Source organism: Ornithorhynchus anatinus, chromosome 5, assembly GCF_004115215.2.
Source record: "Ornithorhynchus anatinus isolate Pmale09 chromosome 5, mOrnAna1.pri.v4, whole genome shotgun sequence".
Lineage (NCBI taxonomy): Eukaryota > Metazoa > Chordata > Mammalia > Monotremata > Ornithorhynchidae > Ornithorhynchus > Ornithorhynchus anatinus.
Window position 1 is genome coordinate 49,025,962 of NC_041732.1, and position 19,502 is coordinate 49,045,463.

The 19,502-nt window shown below is 47.5% G+C and overlaps 1 protein-coding gene across 1 annotated transcript in view; it reads left to right on the forward strand.

Annotated features, from left to right (window-relative positions):
- DAPK2 (death associated protein kinase 2) overlaps window positions 1-19,502 on the forward strand; it is a gene marked incomplete at its 5' end in the record, with an annotated part of 127,318 nt that overhangs the window by 92,624 nt on the left and 15,192 nt on the right. The window contains 3 exons of the mRNA XM_029065940.2: window positions 838-864; window positions 3,182-3,334; window positions 8,599-8,644. Coding sequence (XP_028921773.2) covers window positions 838-864; window positions 3,182-3,334; window positions 8,599-8,644 — 226 coding nt within the window. The remainder of the gene's footprint in view (window positions 1-837; window positions 865-3,181; window positions 3,335-8,598; window positions 8,645-19,502) is intronic.

The window sequence follows — 19,502 nt, forward strand, 5'->3', positions numbered from 1 at the left end:
CTGACACGCGGGCTCGGTCCAGACGTGCCCATATCATTCCAGGCAGGTTCCTGGTGAAAACTGGACTGTAAGCTCCTTGGGAGCATATGTACATATTTGTACATATCTGGTACAGATATGTGCATATCTGTAATTTATTTATATTAATGCCGGTCTCCCCCTCTAGACTGTAAGCTCACTGGGGGCAGGGAATGTGTCTGTTTATCATTACAGTGTACTCTCCCAAGCACTTAGTACAGTGTTCTGCACACAGTAACCGCTCAGTAAATACGACCGACTGACTGGGCGGGAAACATGTATAACTCTTTTGTATTATACGCTCCCAAGTGTTGAGTCTAGTGCTCTGCAAACAGGAAGCGCTCAATAAATACCACTGATTGATGGATAAACTTGTCCCTTTGACTGACAAAGAATTATTGCTTCTCGTTCCCTCCCCGTGGACTGCAGCTGCTGGCAACAGTCAACAAGCAGTGAACTGAATGTGCAGAAATCCTCTAGGCTGTAAGCTCATCCCCCAGACTGTAAAATCACTGTGGGCAGGGGACAGGTCTACCGACTCTGTTACACGGACTCTCCCCAGTGCTTAGTACAGTGCTGAGCACATAGTAAGCGCTCAGTAAATACGATCGATTGAAATTCTTGGTGCTCGAGCACCCGTCACTGGGAGTCAGCCGGGGCTACTGGACGAGGAAGAGAGGGAGGATGGCTGGTGATAAGGAGGCCTCAGGATGAACGGCTGAGGCATTCAGAGCGACGGGGAGGGGGCTACCCATCTGGGAGGCAAAACCAGGACTTCCCTGACTCGGACCGCTGAACGTTTTGCCGTCTGTTTTGCAGGAGCATCGGAGTCATCACCTATATTCTGTAAGTGTTCCCGGACGCTAGTGGCTCCCTCTGCGACCTCAGCGGGTAGGATCCGGGGCGGGACTGGGCCGAGTCACTCTGGAGCCTGGGTTACACCAACCTCTGAGAAGCAAGGTGTTGTTGTGGATGGAGCACGGGCCTAGGAGTCAGAAGGTCATGGGTTCTAATCCCGGCTCCATACTTACCTGCTCTGTGACTTTGGACAGTCACTTCACTTCTCTGGGCCTCAATTACCTCATCTGTAAAATGGGGATTGAGACTGGGAGCCCCAACTGGGACAGGAACTGTGTCTAACCCGATTTGCTTGTATCCACCCCAGCGCTTAGTACAGAACCTGGCGCTGAAGAAATCCCCTTTTTATTATTATCGTTTTCCTCAAACATTCACGCCTTCCCTGCAGCAACCGTTGAGGAGGAAAAGGGTGCCAGTGGGAATGAGATTAGCCCCCTCTCCCACCCTCCTTCTCTCCACATTCTCTTTCTTCCTTTTGGCCACCACACATCACAGACCCCCAGCTTAGCTGGGGAGGTGGAAGCAGCAGTGAGGACCTGTGGTTTCACTGACCCTGTAGACAGTAGCGTGGAAAGTGCCTGGAGCTGGGCAGTCGAGCATTATATCTGGGTTATGATCCCAGCTCTACCACTGGCCTGCTGTGCGACGACCTTCAAGTCATTTAACCTCTCCACACCTCAGTTTCCTCATCTGCAAAATGGGGATAAGGTACCTGCCCTCCCTTTCTCTTAGACTGTGAGCTTCATGTGGGAGTAAGTGCTTATTAAGCCCAATAACAAGTGAAGGGAGAAGCAGCGTGGCCTAGTGGATAGGGCCTTGGAATCAGAAGGATCCGGTTCTAATCCTGGCTCCGCCACTTGTCTGCTTCATGGGCAAGTCACTTAACTTCTCTGTGCCCCTGTTTCCGCATCTTTAAAATGGGGATTAAGACCGTGAGCCCCACGTAGGACAGGGTTGTATCTAACCTGATTAGCTGGCATCTACTCCAGCATCTAGCAAAGTGCCTGGCACGTAGTAAGTACTTAACAAATACCATAAAAATAAAGGAGGCTGCCCTATTTACAACACTGACAACCCACTTGTGACCCAGACATGGTTCTCAGCCTTCTCTTTCAAAAGCTAAACGTGAAAGGCAGGCAAGAAAAATGACAGCACAGGAATCTTAGTGACCCAGTGTCATGAACTAGGAGAAGGGACATTTCCCTTCATTTCTGCTTTTGGCCTCAGCCCCTTTTGCCATTCCAAAAATCTGGGGCTCAGTCGTCCAGAGGCAAATCTGGGTTCAGATTAAGAGTTGGACTCTTCTTGGCAAGGGAGGTTTCTAAGTACATTGCATTGTTAGTAGGATTGATTACTTCTTGGTATTGATGGCAAGTAATAGTCTGCAGCTGATGACTGCCTCAAGAACCATGAAATTCCTGGATCTCTCCAGCAGTTGATGTGGTGGCTGAGATTTTGTCTCCCTGAAGCTGATACAAGGGTGGTGATTTCTGTATGTTTTTCTTTAAAAAAAAAATTCAGTTGGCTTAACAAAAAAGTGTGCAAAACCACAGCTTCCGAGAAAAGCTGACTTGACTCAGATTCTTCAGCACAGTCTTGATGTGAGGCTACAGCTCTCAGCTGCCTATGGTTTTCATTGTCTTTTCTCCTTCTCCCTCTCTCTTCCTTTCTGTCGTCTCTCTTTCTACTTTTTTCTCTTTCTTGAAAATCCTTCTCTGTCACTGTAGCATTGAAATATATAGACATATGCATTCCGGGTTATAAAATTAGAACAGTTACACTTGTAGGCTAGTTTGTCAGTCCCCTTTCTAAGGATGACCTGTTTTAAATCTCTCACACCCACACACACAGTCTGAATTTATCAAAACCCTTCACCCCTTCAGTATTGTCTGGGGAAGAAATGTTTGTATTTTTACACATGACACTGCTTTGCCACACCATGAAGCGGGGAAGCGCAGGTCTGAAATTCACCTAAGAGACTGGTGACCGAACTCAAGACTTGCAACCTCCCAGAAGAGGGAGGTCTACTCCGGAACTCCCTCTTTGCCAGAACCAGGGCTGGTTGAATGAATAAGTAGTGAGCCATGCCTCGCTTCTTGTACGTGGCTCCTGGTTTGTGAATATCCCAAATTCCACAAATAGAGCAGGGGGATGTACACCCAGGAGGTGAAATGCGGGCAGGGGTGGGAACAGGCAGACCTCTCAGCTTCGTTCATTAACCCGGCCGTGCCTGAGGTCCCAGAGTAAGACATTCCCTGTTCCCCGGGGCCACGTGATCGCACAATGTCCTGTTTCTGGTCCCCAGGTTGAGCGGCGCATCGCCTTTCCTCGGAGACACAAAGCAGGAGACTCTGGCGAACATCACAGCCGTGAGCTATGACTTCGACGAGGAGTTTTTCAGCCAAACCAGCGAGCTGGCAAAGGACTTCATTAGGAAGCTTCTGGTTAAAGAAACCCGGTAAGAGAACAAAGGAAATGTTCATTTTTCGGGCACGGACCTTTCCCTTCACCTGCACGACTCAGAGCAGTGAGGGGTCGGTCTGTCGTCATCGGCCTAGAATCTGCCCGGGGAATGGGGTGTCATCTTGGGCACGGCGGCCCCGTTCTGGGCCGGGGTTGGGAAAGGGTCTACACTCGGCACTCAACCTGCTTGCCCAACACCCTTTAGAAAAGGGGGAAAGAAATTCTCCTCCTGAAATGTAAATAACAGTCTGTTGGTTTTGGAAGCCAGCCTGTCCTTCTGGAATGTCCATTGGTTAAGAATACATTTTGCAATCTGGCCGGAAAAGTGGACTTGGGTCTTGGGGTTTGGACAGCCAGGACTCCTCTGATTTCTCTGATATGCTGGGGCCTTGGCGGCGGCGGCAGCCACAGAAATGGTTCCCGGTGATCCTCCGGCAGGTGGGAATTGGGCGGGTCCCCAGAGTCACTCCGTGCTGACTCACCACCTGCCTGGGGAATCGATTTCCTCGCTGATCACCTTGTGTCTTTCTCTTTCCTCTTTATAATCCCCGTTGGAACTGATTCCTCAAAAGTCGCTGAAGACCACTGGGATAACTGAAAGATTAAAGGGAAAAGGATTTGTTGAACTCCCGCGGTCTCATCCTGTCTGATTACGGGAACGGAAACCAAATATGGTCCCGGATCTTTCGTTGCTGTGCAGCACTTACGGTGCCCCAGCCTGATGCTAGATAATAGTAGTAGTCCTTTTATTTATTATGTGCTTACCGTGTGCCCTATCTCCCAAGCCCAGTGCTTTGCACACAGTAAGCGCTCAAATACAATCGAGTGAATAATCGAACGGATCAGTCGCAGCCTCTGTCCCACATGGGGCTCATTAGGGAGAACGGTTTTCTTATCCCCACTTTACAGTTAAGGAATTGGGGGAACAGAGAGGTTAAGAGATTTTCCTAATGTCACACAGCAGGCCAGTGGCAGAGCTGAACTACTAGAAACCAGATCTCCCAGCTTGCCGTTCCACGCTCTTTCTCCTGTGGAGGGTTTAGTACAAAGTTTACCTCTCCCTCATGGTCCAAGAAAGAATCCTAAATAATCGAGTCCCGGAAGATTTGCTTAGTGCCTTTGTATATTTAGTCTCATTCATCCTCCAGCATCCTTGGGAGGATGAGGGGGAGCAGGATCAGGGCTTATTTTGTAACATTCAAAAATGGGAAACTGGAAGCCCAGAGAAGTAAAATGACTTGCTCAAGGTTGCTCAGAAAACCAGTGGCACGTCAGAAAACAGATTTCTCGACTCTCAGCTCCTTTTCCCCTGGGTTTCTCTGAAACCAGAAGTGCAGTCTGCAGGAACAGAAGTGAGACTTGAGAAGGTCTACGCATATCTGACTCCAGAACTCTGGAAACAAATCCGGTTCACTTCTTAAGGACCAAGAACTTCTGGCTAGTAGTAGGCAGCAACCCCAGAATTCTTTCCTGGTTATCCCTGGAGTGTCATTCTCCATAATTCTGCCTTCAGGAATAATAAATTCTGAAACAGCTTAATATTCCAGATATCCCAGAAGACACTGAGCCCAATATGCATTTTCTTTCTCATTAAAGAAGCAGCATGGCGTAGTGGCTAGAGCACCGGCCTGGAGTCAGAAGGTCATGCGTTCCAATCCTGGCTCTGCCACTTATCTGCTTGTCTGCTTGGGCAAGTCATTTAACTTCTCGGGGCCTCAGTTACCTCATCTGTAAAATGGGGATTGAGACTGTGAGCCCCACGTGAGACAAGGGATTGTGTCCAACGTGATTTGCTTGAATCCAGCCCAGCGCTTAGTGTAGTAGCTGGCGCATGGTAAATGCTTACAAAATACCATTATTATTATTATTATTATTATTATCTCTGAGACTTATTAATCGATTGGTGGAAATTATTGAACACCTACTGTGTGCAGAGTACCCGTTGTGGGCAGGGATTGTCTATTTGTTGCTGAATTGTACTTTCTAAACACTTAGTACATGCTCTGCACACAGTAAGCGCTCGATAAATAGGATTGAATGAGTGAATTAATTAGTATTAACCTGAATTAATACTAAGGTTTTGGGAGAGTATTTATTCATTCAGTTGTATTTATTGAGCACTTTCTGTGTGCAAAGCACTGTACTAAGCTCTTGAGAGAGTACGATATAAAAATAGACACATTCCCTGCCCACAATGAGCTTACAGTCTAGGGGGGAGACAGACATTAATATATATGATATAAATAAGTACAGTCCAACAAATTTGGTAGACATGTTTCCTGCCCACATGGAGTGTTCAGTCTAGAGGCTTTCATGATTCCATACTATCCTCAACTCCTAGTCGTTCCATTTACTCTGGCAAGGGGAAAGGAGGAAAGGGTAAATCATAAGGGTGATTCAGTGATCTAATTTCACTTAGCTGAAGGATTTTATGATGCTCTGAAAAGGAAGTCTGTTCCCCCTTGGAAAATGCATCTCTGAAAGAGCAGCGGAGATGGTAGAAAGAGATCTGGCTCCGGAGTCCTGAGACCCAAAGTGAGCCAGGCCCTAGCCTGGGGCATGGATTCAACCACAAGAGCCTTCTCTACCGCCCCACCCTCCACCCCCAGCTATTTTTAGTCCCCTCATTCTCAGCATCCAGAGTTCGACCCATAGATTTTTGGCTCCCAAGCAGACATCCCCTCCTAAGTCAATCTGTGCCCACTTCCAGAGGGTTACTTTTTAGCACTGTTGCCCAACTAGGCTGCAGTGTAGTCATTGGCAGGAGGAGAATGGGTGGATGTGTTGACGACAAAAGGCCTTTGTGCTCCTTCCATCGATCACTTAATGGTATTTGTCAGCTCTGTGACTGTGGGCAAGTCACTTAACTTCTCTGTGCCTCAGTGACCTCATCTGTAAAATGGGGATTAAGACTGTGAGCCTCACGTGGGACAACCTGATTTCCCTGTATCTCCCCCAGCGCTTAGAACAGTGCTCTGCACATAGTAAGCGCTTAACAAATAACATTATTATTATTATTATTATTATTATTGATTGGGAACTTATGTTCCTAGTGCACCGCACTAGGTCCTTGGAAGAGTGCAATACAATAGTGTTGGTAGACACCATCCCATGAGGAGCTAGAGGACAAGACAAGTGGAAAAATGAATGACTGATGGGAGAAGGGAAGAGTACAGGGATGCAAACTTAAGTGCTTTGGGGAGGGGGGTGGGTGAATATCAAGTGCTTAAAGGGTACAGATTCAAGTGCTGAAGCTGATTCAGAGAAGCAGCATGGCCTAGTGGAAAGAGCACGGGTCTGGGAGTCAGAGGACCCGGGTTCTAATCCCAGCTCCTCCACTTGTCTGCCGTGTGATCCTTGGCGAGTCACTTAACTTCTCGGTGCCTCAGTTACTTCATCTGCAAAATGGGGATTAAGACAGCGAACCCCAGGTGGGACATGGAATCTGCTAACCTGATTAGCTGGTACCCTAATGCTTAGTACAGTGCCTGTCACATAGTAAGGACTTAAATACAAAAAAAAGTAAAGAAAAAAGAGGAATTTACAGTCTAGGGTGGAGCACTTGTAGGGGAAAGAAGGAGATAGCAGAAAAGATAAAACCTGAGCTCTTTGAAAGAAAGACTCTACTTTGTCTCCAGAAAAGTCAATATTGTTGCAGTATTCTCTTAATACTGCAAAAATGGTCCTTCATTTTTGAAGGTGACACCGCCATTGCTAATAGCCTATCCACGCATGCCACCGTTCCTGAAGAGACCACTGTGGGACCGACAGTGTTTTCTACATCGTTTCCACTTAAGGATAGATCCTTACTGTGCTAAATCCTTCTCGGTTTTCTCGGTATCCCAAACTCTGCGAAATTTCAAGTCAGAGAGAGCAGCCTCCCTGCAGACTGCCGCACTCCGAGTTGGTCTGCCCACGGCAGTGAGCTCCCACAGCTATTTCACGATGCTCGAGACTCGATCTTTATATCGTTCATTCTCCCCTCCTGGCTGGCACATGCCTCGTTTCAGTTAACCGCCCGGCGGCCGCTTAGGTTCAAATGGTCACGCGATTCCCCAGACCGTCCTCCTGTAGTCCCGAATTCCCGGAGGGCTCACCTGATGCCTTAGCAGGAAAGAGGGAGGCTTTGCTCCCGAGAGGCCTGGGCCCAGAAGTAGCAGTGGAAGTGCCTCAGAGCTGAGGAGAGAAGGAAGAGGAAGACAGATTGCATGATCGCCAAGCCGAGGAGAATGAATTGGTCAGTTGATGGTATTTATTGAGCACTTACCTTGTGCAGAGCACGGTACTAAGCACTTGGGAAAGCAGAAAATTCAACAGAGTTGGTAGGCACAATCCCTGTCCACAGGTATCTTACAATCTCCAAAGGAGAAACCAACTTTGGTGATGACGGAGGAGCTGGAGGCATAAAGGAGTGTGGCATTAATAATAATAATGATAATAATTGTGGTATTTGTTAAGCACTCTTCTAAGCGCTGGGGTAGATACAAGGTATTCGGGTTGGACACAGTCATTATTCTCAAGGACTGTAAGCTCGAGACTCTGCACTGTAAGCTCGTTGTGGGCTGTGAACCTGTCAGCTAATTCTGTTGCGTTGTTATAATGATAATAATGATGCTATTTGTGAAGCGCTTATTATGTGCCAATTAGTACAGTTCTCTGAACACAGTAAGCACTCAATAAATACCATTGATTGAATGATTGAGAGGAAGAAGGATCGAATGAAAGATTTGGAGGCCCTCGCAGAGCGGACTGCGATCTTAGCCGCAGCTCGTTGATCTGTGGAGGAGAGCAGACCTCCTGGCAGATTCGGAACTTTCTCCTTGCTGCCCATCCCCTGTCATGTGGGTAACAGCACCAAGCCCAGTGGAAAGAGCAGGGGCTTTGGCGTCAGAGGACCTGGGTTCTAATGCCGGCTCCACCACTTACCTGCTGGGTGACCTTGGGAAACTTAATTAACTTCTCTGGGCCTCAGTTTCTCATTTGTAAAATGGGATGAAATACCCATTGTCCCTCCTACTTAGTCAGTGAGCCCCAGGTGGGTCAGGGACTGTATCCGGCCTGTTTACCTTGGAGCTATCTATCCCAGTGCTCAGTAGGGTGTTTGGGACATAGTAAGCACATAGCAAACATCATAGGCCATCATGATCATCAAGACAGTAGGAACAGGTTATGTTGCCAGCCATTTCCCTTCATTGTGTTTTTCATTTTGTTCTCTTGTGGGGTGGGCTTTTTTTTTTTTTTGGCATATCTCCTTTGCAGGAAACGACTGACCATCCAAGAAGCTCTTACGCACCCCTGGATCACGGTAAGACCAGACGAAGGGTAGGGGTTCAGGTGAATTTGATTGCATGCTTCGGGCTGAATCATAGATCGTCCATTGACGGGCATAGCCAAATTCACCGAGTACTCTTGAGGCAAAAATGAGACTGGGAATATTAATATTGACTGAAATTAACTAAAGAAAATCCCTCAAAAACACACCCAAACTGCCTCCTAATTTCTTTCCCTTCAATAAAAGTCCCCGACCCCTTCGATATATACCAAATCTACGGCTGCTCCCACCCTCACCACCCTCACCACTACTGCTATTACGACCGTGGCCCATCAGCAATTATTCTATTTTGCAAGGTTTACAGTTCAAAAGCAGCATTTGGACTCCCTCTCCTCAGTCGTCCCGGCCCCTCTCACTCTACCTCTTTCTACCTTTCTGCATTCTGGCGAGTTTCTCTAGGTTTCTCAAGCCTCTTAGAATATTTGGGATGTCGTAAAGGCCGCTCAACCTGTCGGAAAGCGGGCAGGAAATCCCGCTCCTGAGGTGGAGTTGGGAAGGGAAGCCCAGCCAGGCTTGGAAATTCCCTTGACTGAGGGAAGAATGACCTTGTGTCCTTTTCCCCTGGGCTTGGGCTGTGGAAACAGCCTGAGAGCACAGGTGAATCCTGCCCAAGGTCCTTTGGGACCATATGCCGTTGGCTGCCGATGGTTCAGAGTGATGTAGCGGGAGGTAGAATTGGAATTTGGTGGTTTCGGCTGAGATTATGTCGGCAGGACATAATATTAAGTGTGTGGGGAGAGGAGGAACTCTATGCATTTTCATTTCACCTCCCCATCCTCAATTCCTTGGCCACTGACCCAGCATCTATGGAAGCCCCAGTGGCTTTTATTTCCCCAACTGGGGGAAGAGGAGTCAGAAAAGGGGCCAGCTTAAATAAGGCATCTAAAAATTCAAGTCGCAAAGCCATATCTGAAAAGAACGGTGCCCGTCGGCCAGGAATCATGAATCTCGGAGTCCTTTCTCCCTCCCCAGTGCCGCTCTCCCCAGGAAATCCAGTTGCAATAGTTGGGAGAACTGGGGCATGTCAGAGGAGAACCCATGATGGAAGCCTGTTGCTCATTTGAAACTTTTAGTGGGGCCAGGTTCCCGAACCTGCTCCCAGCACAGCATGCTGCTTGTGGTCTTGTTTGCATGGGCATGTGCCCACCCGGGATCTCTATGTGACACTTCCCAGAGTTGGAGTTGGGACGGTGGTACTAAATGTGCCAGAGCTCCCTATGATGATCCTTCCTTGGAGGAGTTACCTTCACTGCCTGGGCCCTTGAATGTTTCTTGGGTGATGCTGGTTGCGGCTTGCTTGTCTGAACGGATGACTCCTTGAAAATCAAGTTTGCTAATATTTGCACGTCCACTTAGGGTGGCCAAACCCCAGGTTTCTCTTGTGTAGCACTGAACGTTTGAAAGGCCTTTCCGAGGTTCTTTTTTGAGTTGTTACTTTTGAGTTTACTAACTGTGGTCACCCCCGAAAGGAGCACCCCTCTTTTCCTTCATTTCTTTTTCTTAATTTCTTCCTTCCTTCCTCTTCCCCGCCCCTCTTTCTCTCTCTCTCCCTCTCTCTTCCTTTCCCTTTCCATTCATCTACGAGGCATGCTCAATGCTTGTCCACCTCCCTGACTTGCATAGTCTGGTGCATGCAGGGAATGCCACCTTGTGGAGAAGGAGCGTGCGTCCTCGGTCCTTTCCGTGGCGTTCGGAGAGATGTTCTTCTACCTCCGCGGTGGGTAACGCTCGGTTCTTCTGTCCGAAAACTCACTAGTTGGGAGGAGAAACCAAAATCCCTGACTCTAGAGCCGCCCGGCCTGCACAGTTCAAGACCAAGCGCCTGAGGGAATACACTCTCAAGTGCCACTCCAGCATGCCCCCCAACAACACCTACATCAACTTCGAGCGGTTTGCCCGTGCGGTGGAGGACATTGCTCAGGCGGAACGCGGATTCAGCGCCCTAGTGGAGTCCCGCGGTGCCTTACAGGCCGATGTCGATGCCCTGGTGTCCATCTACAACGACAAGGAAACGTGGTACAAAGAAGAGAATGAAAATGTGCGGCGCGACCTTTCCCGGCTCAGATACGAGCACCGAAAAGTCGAGTCCAAGAAGAAGCACCTGCGGGATGACATCCACGGCATCGGGTCTCGCCTCGGGAGCGTCTCGGACAAATACGTTCATCTCGGGTCTCGGTATGAGTCCCTGGGACGGGAGCTGGCCGACCACCTCGGGTGGATCCAGGATCTGATGAGCAGTTTCCAGCTGGAGGGCAGGGACGGAGGCTGCGGCGGTGGAAACTGTGACTCAGTCCTCAGCAAAGACGCTAATGAATCACTAATGGAGCTGTTTAATAGATCGCTAGGTCAAGAATTCCTTGCAGGCTTAAAGCTCCATGGTGCAGACTCCAGTCAATAATCTGGCCTCGACGTTTGCTGTGGCGTGTTTTCAGCTGACCGTATCCTGATGCGGCAGAAAGAGATGGTTCCGGCTTCTCATTTCAGTCTGGTTCCCCCGCCCATTGTTGGAGCCAAATTGCCCTGGTGCTACCGGGTTATGCAAACCATCCCTCCTCCCGCCGGGGAGACAGCATTTTTCAGTGTTGTTCCACTTGCCCAAGAAGCAGCTTGTTTCCCGAAGGCGTTATGAAGCCAGCCCCGTGCCTAATTGATTAGAGATGAGAGGCCCCCCAGAAACGTACCTACATGGATACTCTAAGAGCCAGGAGGGGACTTGGGAAGCCACTTGAGGTCATGATCTTAATCAGATGTCACTGATGACCTGCGCCTGCCTAGAGCTCCTGACACAATGGAAAGAAATAGATGTTTATAGTGAGTGAATATCCATCATTTTAGAGGAAGGGCGGTATCTACCTAGGAATCTGTGGCACAGGGCCTCTCTGTTCACCCCAAAAGCGAGGGTCACATCCTGCTATAAGTGAACATCTCCATGTGAATGTTCCCTGGGTGTGTAGGTAGCCTTGGGAGATGTATTTTCTCTGAAGAACCTTTTTCCACCAGTTGGTTTCCGGACTGTAGTGATCTGGTCTTATTAAGTGGCTCTGAGACTTGCCTGCTGTGTGACCTAGGGCAAGTCACAACTTCTCTGAGCCTCAGTTCCTTCATCTGCAAAATGGAAATTCAGTACCTTTTCTCCCTCCTATTTAGACTGTAAGTTCTGTGTGGGTTCTGATTAACTTGTATCTACCCCAGGGCTTAGAACGGTGCTTGGCACTTAGTAAGTGCTTAACAATTGTTAATAATAATAATAATAATAATAATAATAATAGAAGTCTTAATGAGGCAGTATGCTTCCTCTCACTTTCCAGTGGCTCCAGACTTGTCCCTGGTCCAAAAACCAAGCTTAGGAAATGTGGGAGAAAAGAGGTCTCTGAACGTCAAGCCTGCAGGCATTCCCCTCCTCCCCCAGTTTTCATAGGATTTCGGAGAATTTATACTTCTGGTGACCCACTCTCGAAAATAAGTAAGCGCTTATTTTAAGGTCCAAAATGGTCTCGTCTAATGTCAGCTATGGGATCATTCTTGATCTCTCTGTCCTAGTTTATGACTGGTCACTTATAGAAGCCCTCCCTGGTTCGAATGCAATACCTGGGAGTTCTGTTAGTGAGGTTTAATCAGGAACTGAAAAGAAATGATGTGGTCTTCTAACAGCTCATGGAGGAGTGAGATGGCCAAAGACTCTAGGCAAATATACTGTCCATTAATGTCCATTAATGTCAATAGACCTGCAGCTCCACACTTGAGCCTGGCCTCCCCGGGGAAAGAAGTCCTGACAGAACCTTTTTTTAACCAGGGCTGTTTTCAAAATTGAAAATAGCAACCTTAGATTTGGGAGGAGTGGAAGTGGGTGGAATTGTTTCTTAAATGGGAGCACCGTCTCATTTGGTTACCCTTTCCTGTTTTAAATGTTTAATTCCCCATAAGAGAGTTTTTATGGCACCATCGGAAAAGGGAAAAGTAGCGGGGCTTAGAGCATGGGCCCGGGAGGCAGAAGGACCTGAGTTCTAATCCCGGCTCTGCCACTCATCTGCTATGTTGACCTTGGCCAAGTCACTTAACTTCTCAATGCCTTAGTTCCCTCATCCGTAAATGGGGATTAAGACTGTGAGCCCCCCATGGGACATGGACTCTGTCCAACCAAATTAGCTTGTGCTTAATATAGTGTCTGGCACATAATAAGTGTTGGTATTTGTTGGTATTTGTTAAGCGCTTACTATGTGCCGAGCACTGTTCTAAGCGCTGGGGTAGACACAAGGGAATCAGGTTGTCCCACGTGGGGCTCACAGTCTTAATCCCCATTTTACAGATGAGGGGAACTGAGGCACCGAGAAGTTAAGTGACTTGCCCAAAGTCACACAGCTGACAAGTGGCCGAGCCGGGATTCGAACCCATGACCTCTGACTCCAAAGCCCGTGCTCTTTCCACTGAGCCACGCTGCTTCTCTAAGTGCTTCGACAAATACCATAAAAAAATAGTACTCAGCTCCTGGTGACTTTAACTTGAATGCGACCCCTAGGGAAAGTCCGAAAAGAGGCTGCACGATTGCCTGAAAACATATTTTCATGCTTTTTCATGCTTTTTCATGCTTTTCATAGTATAGGCATATTTTCTCTTGCCTGACCCACTCTCCTGCCTAGGTGGCTGGTAGCATTCAGTCCTTGGCTAGCTGATGGAGGCCTATACCTATGACCTTGAAGGGCAGGGAGCAGAGAGCGGAGTTTGCAGAAGAACCCGACAACTGTGTTCTCGGTACCATTTCACAGCTTCTGAACTAGAAGCAGTGGAACTCTTGGTCAGTGTTAAAGCAGGCCCCTGTGCAGCGTTATGTTAGATCAGGTAGGAATGCAGAGAAGAGGTCAGAATGGTGAGAGGTGCTGCCTTCCTTAGTTTGTTTCCCTGCCACGCAAGAGGAGATGCAGCAGAAAGAGGAGCTGGAATATTGGTACAGGACCCCTGGGCGGACTTCCCTGGTGGAAGTGATGGTGTAATAATAATTATAATAATGGTACTTGTTAAGCACTTTCTATGTGCCAAGCACTGTTCTAAGCACAGGGGTAAATACAAGTTAATCAGGTTGGACATAGTTCCTGCCCCATGGGGGCTCCAAGTCTTATCCCCATTTTACAGATGAGCTAACCGAGGCCCAGAGAAGCGAAATGACTTACCCAAAGTCACCCAAGAGACTTGTGGCAGAGCTGGGATTAGAACCCAGGTCCTTCTGACTCCCAGGCCCATGCTCTCTTCCATAAGGCAAGCTGGTTCTTGGTAGGTTGGACGGGTCATGTCCGGTGACTTTTATTGAGGCAGAATGTCCAGCCAAAGCATCCTTGGGTTAAAGGTGGCCGGCGTGAATTTTCAGAATGGTGCCTCTGAAACTCCCCCATTCACAGCCTCCCTTATTCCTCTTAATAACTCATTCTTCAGGGTTAAGGAAACTAGGAAGAGTAATGGTTCCTTGTCTTTTCTGGAATTTCTGAAGTCTTCTACATCTAAGAATTGCTGATTCAGAGATCTGCTTTGTGTGAAAATGCTATTTTAAGCCTTTTAAAAAAAACCGATTCCTCATTGACACAGAACTGCAATGCAAGTATGCTAATCATCCGTAGGTCTTCATTTATTGAGCTCAGAAGAAAACCAAAATCATGAGTCCTTATTTCTTAGAGAGGCATAAACCAGATAATCGTTGCTTGGAGAGGAAGAGAAAAGAAGTTGGTAACGATAAACCAGCGCTAATTACAATGGACAGCACTGTGTTGGCCAGGCCATTGAATTTGGTCAGCTGGCAAATGAGAAGCAGTGCGGTCTAGTGGGTAGAGCACCGGCCTGGGAGTCAGAAAGACCTAGGTCCTCGTTCCGGTTCACCATTTCTCTGCTCTGTGACTTTGGGCAAATCACTTGACTTGTCTATGCCTCGGTTATCTCATCTCCAAAATGGGGATTAAGACTAGTCGCCCCATGTGGGACATGGACTGTGTCCTACCCGATTAGCTTGTATCTTTCCCAGCAGTTAGTGCAGTGCCTGGAACCTGGTAAACATTTAACAAATACCATAAAAAGTGCCCTTTTTGCAAGGGCTCATAAATACTATAAATAGTAGCCACCCTGAGCGGTAAGGAGAAGGAGGAGCTAGAAGAGAAAGTAGACACACAAAAGGACACCAGGGATTTCTTTAGATAAAAGGTCTCTTTTTATGGGACAAGGACTGGAAGACTGTCAGATCCAGAGTGGGGAGGGAAGCAGCCTGAGAGTCTACTCCAGGTCAGATTGGGCAGGGAAGTTAGAAGAACAGGGGTAGCAGAAAAAAGCACAGAATTTCTGCTTTAGAGTGATTTATTGCAGTTGTAACAACTTGACATGGAAGTTCCAACGTCACACCCGGTGAAACATGGAATAATAATAATTGTGGTTATTAAATGTGTGACTGTGGGCGAGTCACTTCACTTCTCTGGGCCTCAGTGACCTCATCTGTAAAATGGGGATTAAAACTGTGAGCCCCACGTGGGACAATCTGATCACCCTGAATCCCCCCCAGCGCTTAGAACAGTGCTTTGCACATAGTAAGCGCTTAACAAATACCACCATTATTATTACTATGTGCCAGGCATCCTACTGTGCCCTGGGGTGGATACAAGCAAATTGTGTTGGACACAGTCTCTGTCCCACATGGGGCTCACAGTCTCAGTCCCCATTTTATAGATGAGTAACTGAGACGTAGAGAAATGAAGTGACTTGCCCAAGGCCAGACATCAGACAAGTGGTGGATCCGGTATTAGAACCCGTGTCCTTCTGACTCCCAGGCCCGAGATCTATGTGATCTATTTTTACAGTCGGATGCTCCAGCAAATCAAACCCTCAGTGATGAACACCAGTGTTTCCGTTTTGGGATTGAGTTTTTCAAGGAACTATGTGGAGCAAGGGTCGGGGAGGGGGAAGGGAAGGGAAGTGTAAGACGGGTTACAGAAGGGAAAAGGAAGGAAGGGAGTTAAGTTTAAGAACAGCTTGAGGCTCCCCCCGTCCCGCCAAACGTAATTAAGTTGTACAGCGCAGTCAGGAAAGAAGTGCCCGAAGATAACCTTTTGGGGGAATTTAGGGAGTGCTGGGCCTGTCAGAAGACGTGGGGGAATAATAGGAGAGGGAAATCAGGGATATTTCCATCAGAGTATAGGGATAACAATGACAGTGAGTTGAAAAGAAGGGGTTGTCTCTGGAGGTGAAAGGTGTGGTTTAACAGAGAGGAAGCTTTCTGGAATTAATGCTCTGGAAATCGAGCTCCAATGCTCACACCCTTGAGAACAATAGGCCTTCCCCCTATAGCCTGTCGGTGCTGTTCGCTCCGTAGAATCTGAGGATGGAGGGGAAGGCTGACCATACCTAAAAATACTAATTAATAATTACAGTATTTGTTAAGTGCTTTCTATGTGCTAGGCGCTGCTCTAAGAGCTGGATCCCAGTTTAGCTAGGACATTCCCAGGTGTTTGAAGCTGTCCCAGCCAATTTGTAGAAAAGATATAAAGGCCCCAGTACGAGGGCCACTCAAATGTGAAACTGGTCAGCGTAACTTGCACTTTTTTTTAAAATGGCATTTTTCAAGCACTTACTATGTGCCAGGCACTGTTCTAAGTACTGGGGTAGATACAAGCTAATCAAGGTGGGTTGGACATAGTCCGAATCCGACATGGGGCTCACAGTCTTCATCCCCATCTTACAGATGAGGTAACTGAGGCACAGAGAAGTGAAGCGACTTGCCCAAGGTCATGCAGCAGACAAGTGGTGGAGGCAGGTCTAGAACCCAGGTCCTTCTGATTTCCAGGCCCGTGCTCTATCCACTAGGCCACGGTGCTTCTCAAGTGCATTGAGCTCCAGCCGCTCTTTTAGCACTTAACCCCTTGGACGTGCACGTCTGTGCTGTAAGCTGGTTGTGGGAAAGAGACCGTGTCTCCAACTCTGTTGTATTGTACTCGTACAAGTGTTCAGTACAGTGCTCCGCACACCGTAAGTGCTCACTAAATGCCATTGATAGTGATGTTACTGGAGCATTCTCAATACAGATTGGAGGTTCAGTCCCAGAATGACGGGAGCCTTTAGTCAGTGGCTTATGCTCTGGGCTTGCTAGCAAAAGAGACCTAAATCACCAAAATGGTAAAATGGCATTTCTCTGATTTACTAAATTATGAATTATTTAAATAAGGTACACATTCCAAAAGGGCTCCTACGTGCCAACACATAACATGAGGGATTTCTCCATAAGTGGGTTTTAAAGCCCAACCAGCCCATGATATGTGACTAAACAAGCCAAACATTTGAACAAGCGTTGACGGTTTAGTTACCGCTTTGGTCTTGTTTGGAGTATGCTTTCTTGGCCACTGTGTTGTTCTGAACTGCTTGGAACTTTATTTTCTTTCATACATTTCACTGAGTTAAAATCAGATTCTAATAACTCTTGATTTTTTAAATATGCCTATTCATTCTCTCATTGCCAGTCTTTCAGATTAGTATTTGCCAGTGATTTGAGCTCCGCACATCCTCCCAACCTTCTCACTTTCAGGGTGCCAAGACAGGCGGGGAAAATGTACATGCTAGGGATGGTGTCTCAAGGATCCGGTTTTTGATAGAAATGAGATGGTTGGTCCCTAGAGAGGAAGTTGAGCAAGAATAAATAAAATCCCCAGGCAATTTAAAAAGCCAGCGGAGCCACCGAATTTTATGTCTTCCTCTAACCGCCCTTCAGAAGAGCCGCCACAGAGACACAGTGGACCCATTTGAGTTTCACATTTTCTGCCTTCTAATCCTGACCTCTAGTGGAAGTGCCAGTGAGGAAGGAGAAAGCCAGAGAGAGGAAGGGGATAGAAAAGTAGAAAAATATGTAGAGGATGCCAGGGCCAGAGAGTGCTCCTATTTTCAACATTGAGGCACAGGCAGAAAGAAGGTTAAAACAGAAAAACAACCCTCCCCTTCTAGCGGGAAGCATAGTAAGGTCCAAGCGGTCCAGAGACGCAGGGTGGCCTACTGGAAAGAGAATGGGGCTGGGAGTCGGGAGGCCTGGGTTCCGATTCTAGCTCTACCACTTGTCCGCTGCGTGACCTTGGGGAAGTCACTTCACTTTTCTGGATCTCAGTTACTTCATCTGTAACATGGGGATTAAGGCTGTGAGCCCCACGAGGGACATGGACTGTGTCCAACCTGGATTGGTCGTATCTACCCAGTGCTTAGTACGGTGCCTTGGACATGGTAAACACTTGACAAGTATCATTAAGAAAAAGAGGTTCAACTACTGCCCTGACTAGAAGAGAGCACAATCATCTAGGAACAGAAGAGGCAACTGTTAACACCATTTCTGGGAAGAAGATTTCATTATTCAAATCTCTGACTTTTAGGCTTACGTACAAAGGCAGCACTTAGCAACAGGAGACAATTGATTGGAAAAGACCACAGAGTCAGATTTATGGAGCCCATCCTCTCCTCTTAGAATTCTGATGCTGTGGATGGCATATAGATCACTCCTTAAAATTCATTCGGCAGTCCCCATTTATCAACATCAGTGAATGGCTCTGTCTCTCGTGCTTAAGCCTCCCTCCTCTAGAGCATGTCTACAAACTGTTTTGTAGTTAACTCTCCCGAGTGATCTGCCCACAGTGGGTCCGGGGACTCCGTCCGACCTAATTAATGGGTATCTACCCCAGTGCTTAGATCAGTGCTTACTTAACACAATTGCCATAATTATTATTACTCTGCCAGTCATGAGACGCTCCTTTCTCCTTTTTACAATAGATATATTGGAATTTCCAATCCTCTGTTAACCGAGTGGTTCAGTGCCCAGAAATGCAAAAACATGAATAGAAAATGACAAGCTACTCTCTGACAAATTACCCTTTGCCATAGAGGTTTCCTATTTGCTCCTGGAAGCCTCAACATCCTCTCTGACTCTGTACTGGTAAGGACCTGGGCAGTGGAAGAGAGAGAGAGTTAATCCAAACTCGTGAAACCTTACCATCCCTCCCTCATACTCCTCCTGGCTACTTCTTTTTCTCCTCCTCTCTCTTTATTGGTTTCCTTATTTTCCTTCCTGCAATAAAGGTTTTCTTCCTCAGGTGAGTCAGTGGTTTGTCTTCTCTTTTTGATTTCTTCTCCTGCCAGACTTTAACAAAAGAGGTAAGAGTAATGCCTACCTTCCTCCTTGCCTATTACATTACCCTCCCTGTCCCCAGCTAACGGTGGGGAGGGCCCTTACCTCTCTCTCCTTCCATGCCCCCGGTACAGGTGCAATCTGAGATCCTGCCAGGTTTAAGCCCTGAACGTCATCCTGACTTTGACTTTTATTTCCTGGCTATTTTCCTAAGAGGTAGAAGAGTGAGCCAAAATCAAACCTGTTGCTAATTTACCCCCATCATCATTATCCGATGGTGATGTAGTGATGGGGCGCGAAGGGGCAGTGGGGTCATCAACTGTGGCTGCTGTTCGTTTGAAAGCCTGAAATCATCGGAGTTGTGTCCAAAGTCGGGAGTCATATTGATAGAGGCTCCCACAGCACTGGAGCGTGGCAACAGAGGGCGAGTTTGGGTCTCAATTAGGACAATGGGGTCAATGTGACAATTTGCCATTTCTGAAAAATTCTCCCTCTCCCCAGCCAAAAGAACACTCGCCCTCAGAATGTGCTTAGAACTAATTATGGCCCGGTTTCTTTTTCTTTTTAAATCTTGTTTGCCTTCCAAAAGATTCCTGCCTATGTCTTTGCCCTTCCTCAAGCCAATAAGCACATATCTGGTTATGTCTCTCTGACCCCTGCTCCTTTTCTTTCCTAACCTTTGTATTTGCGCTTCCCCCTAAGCCTGGC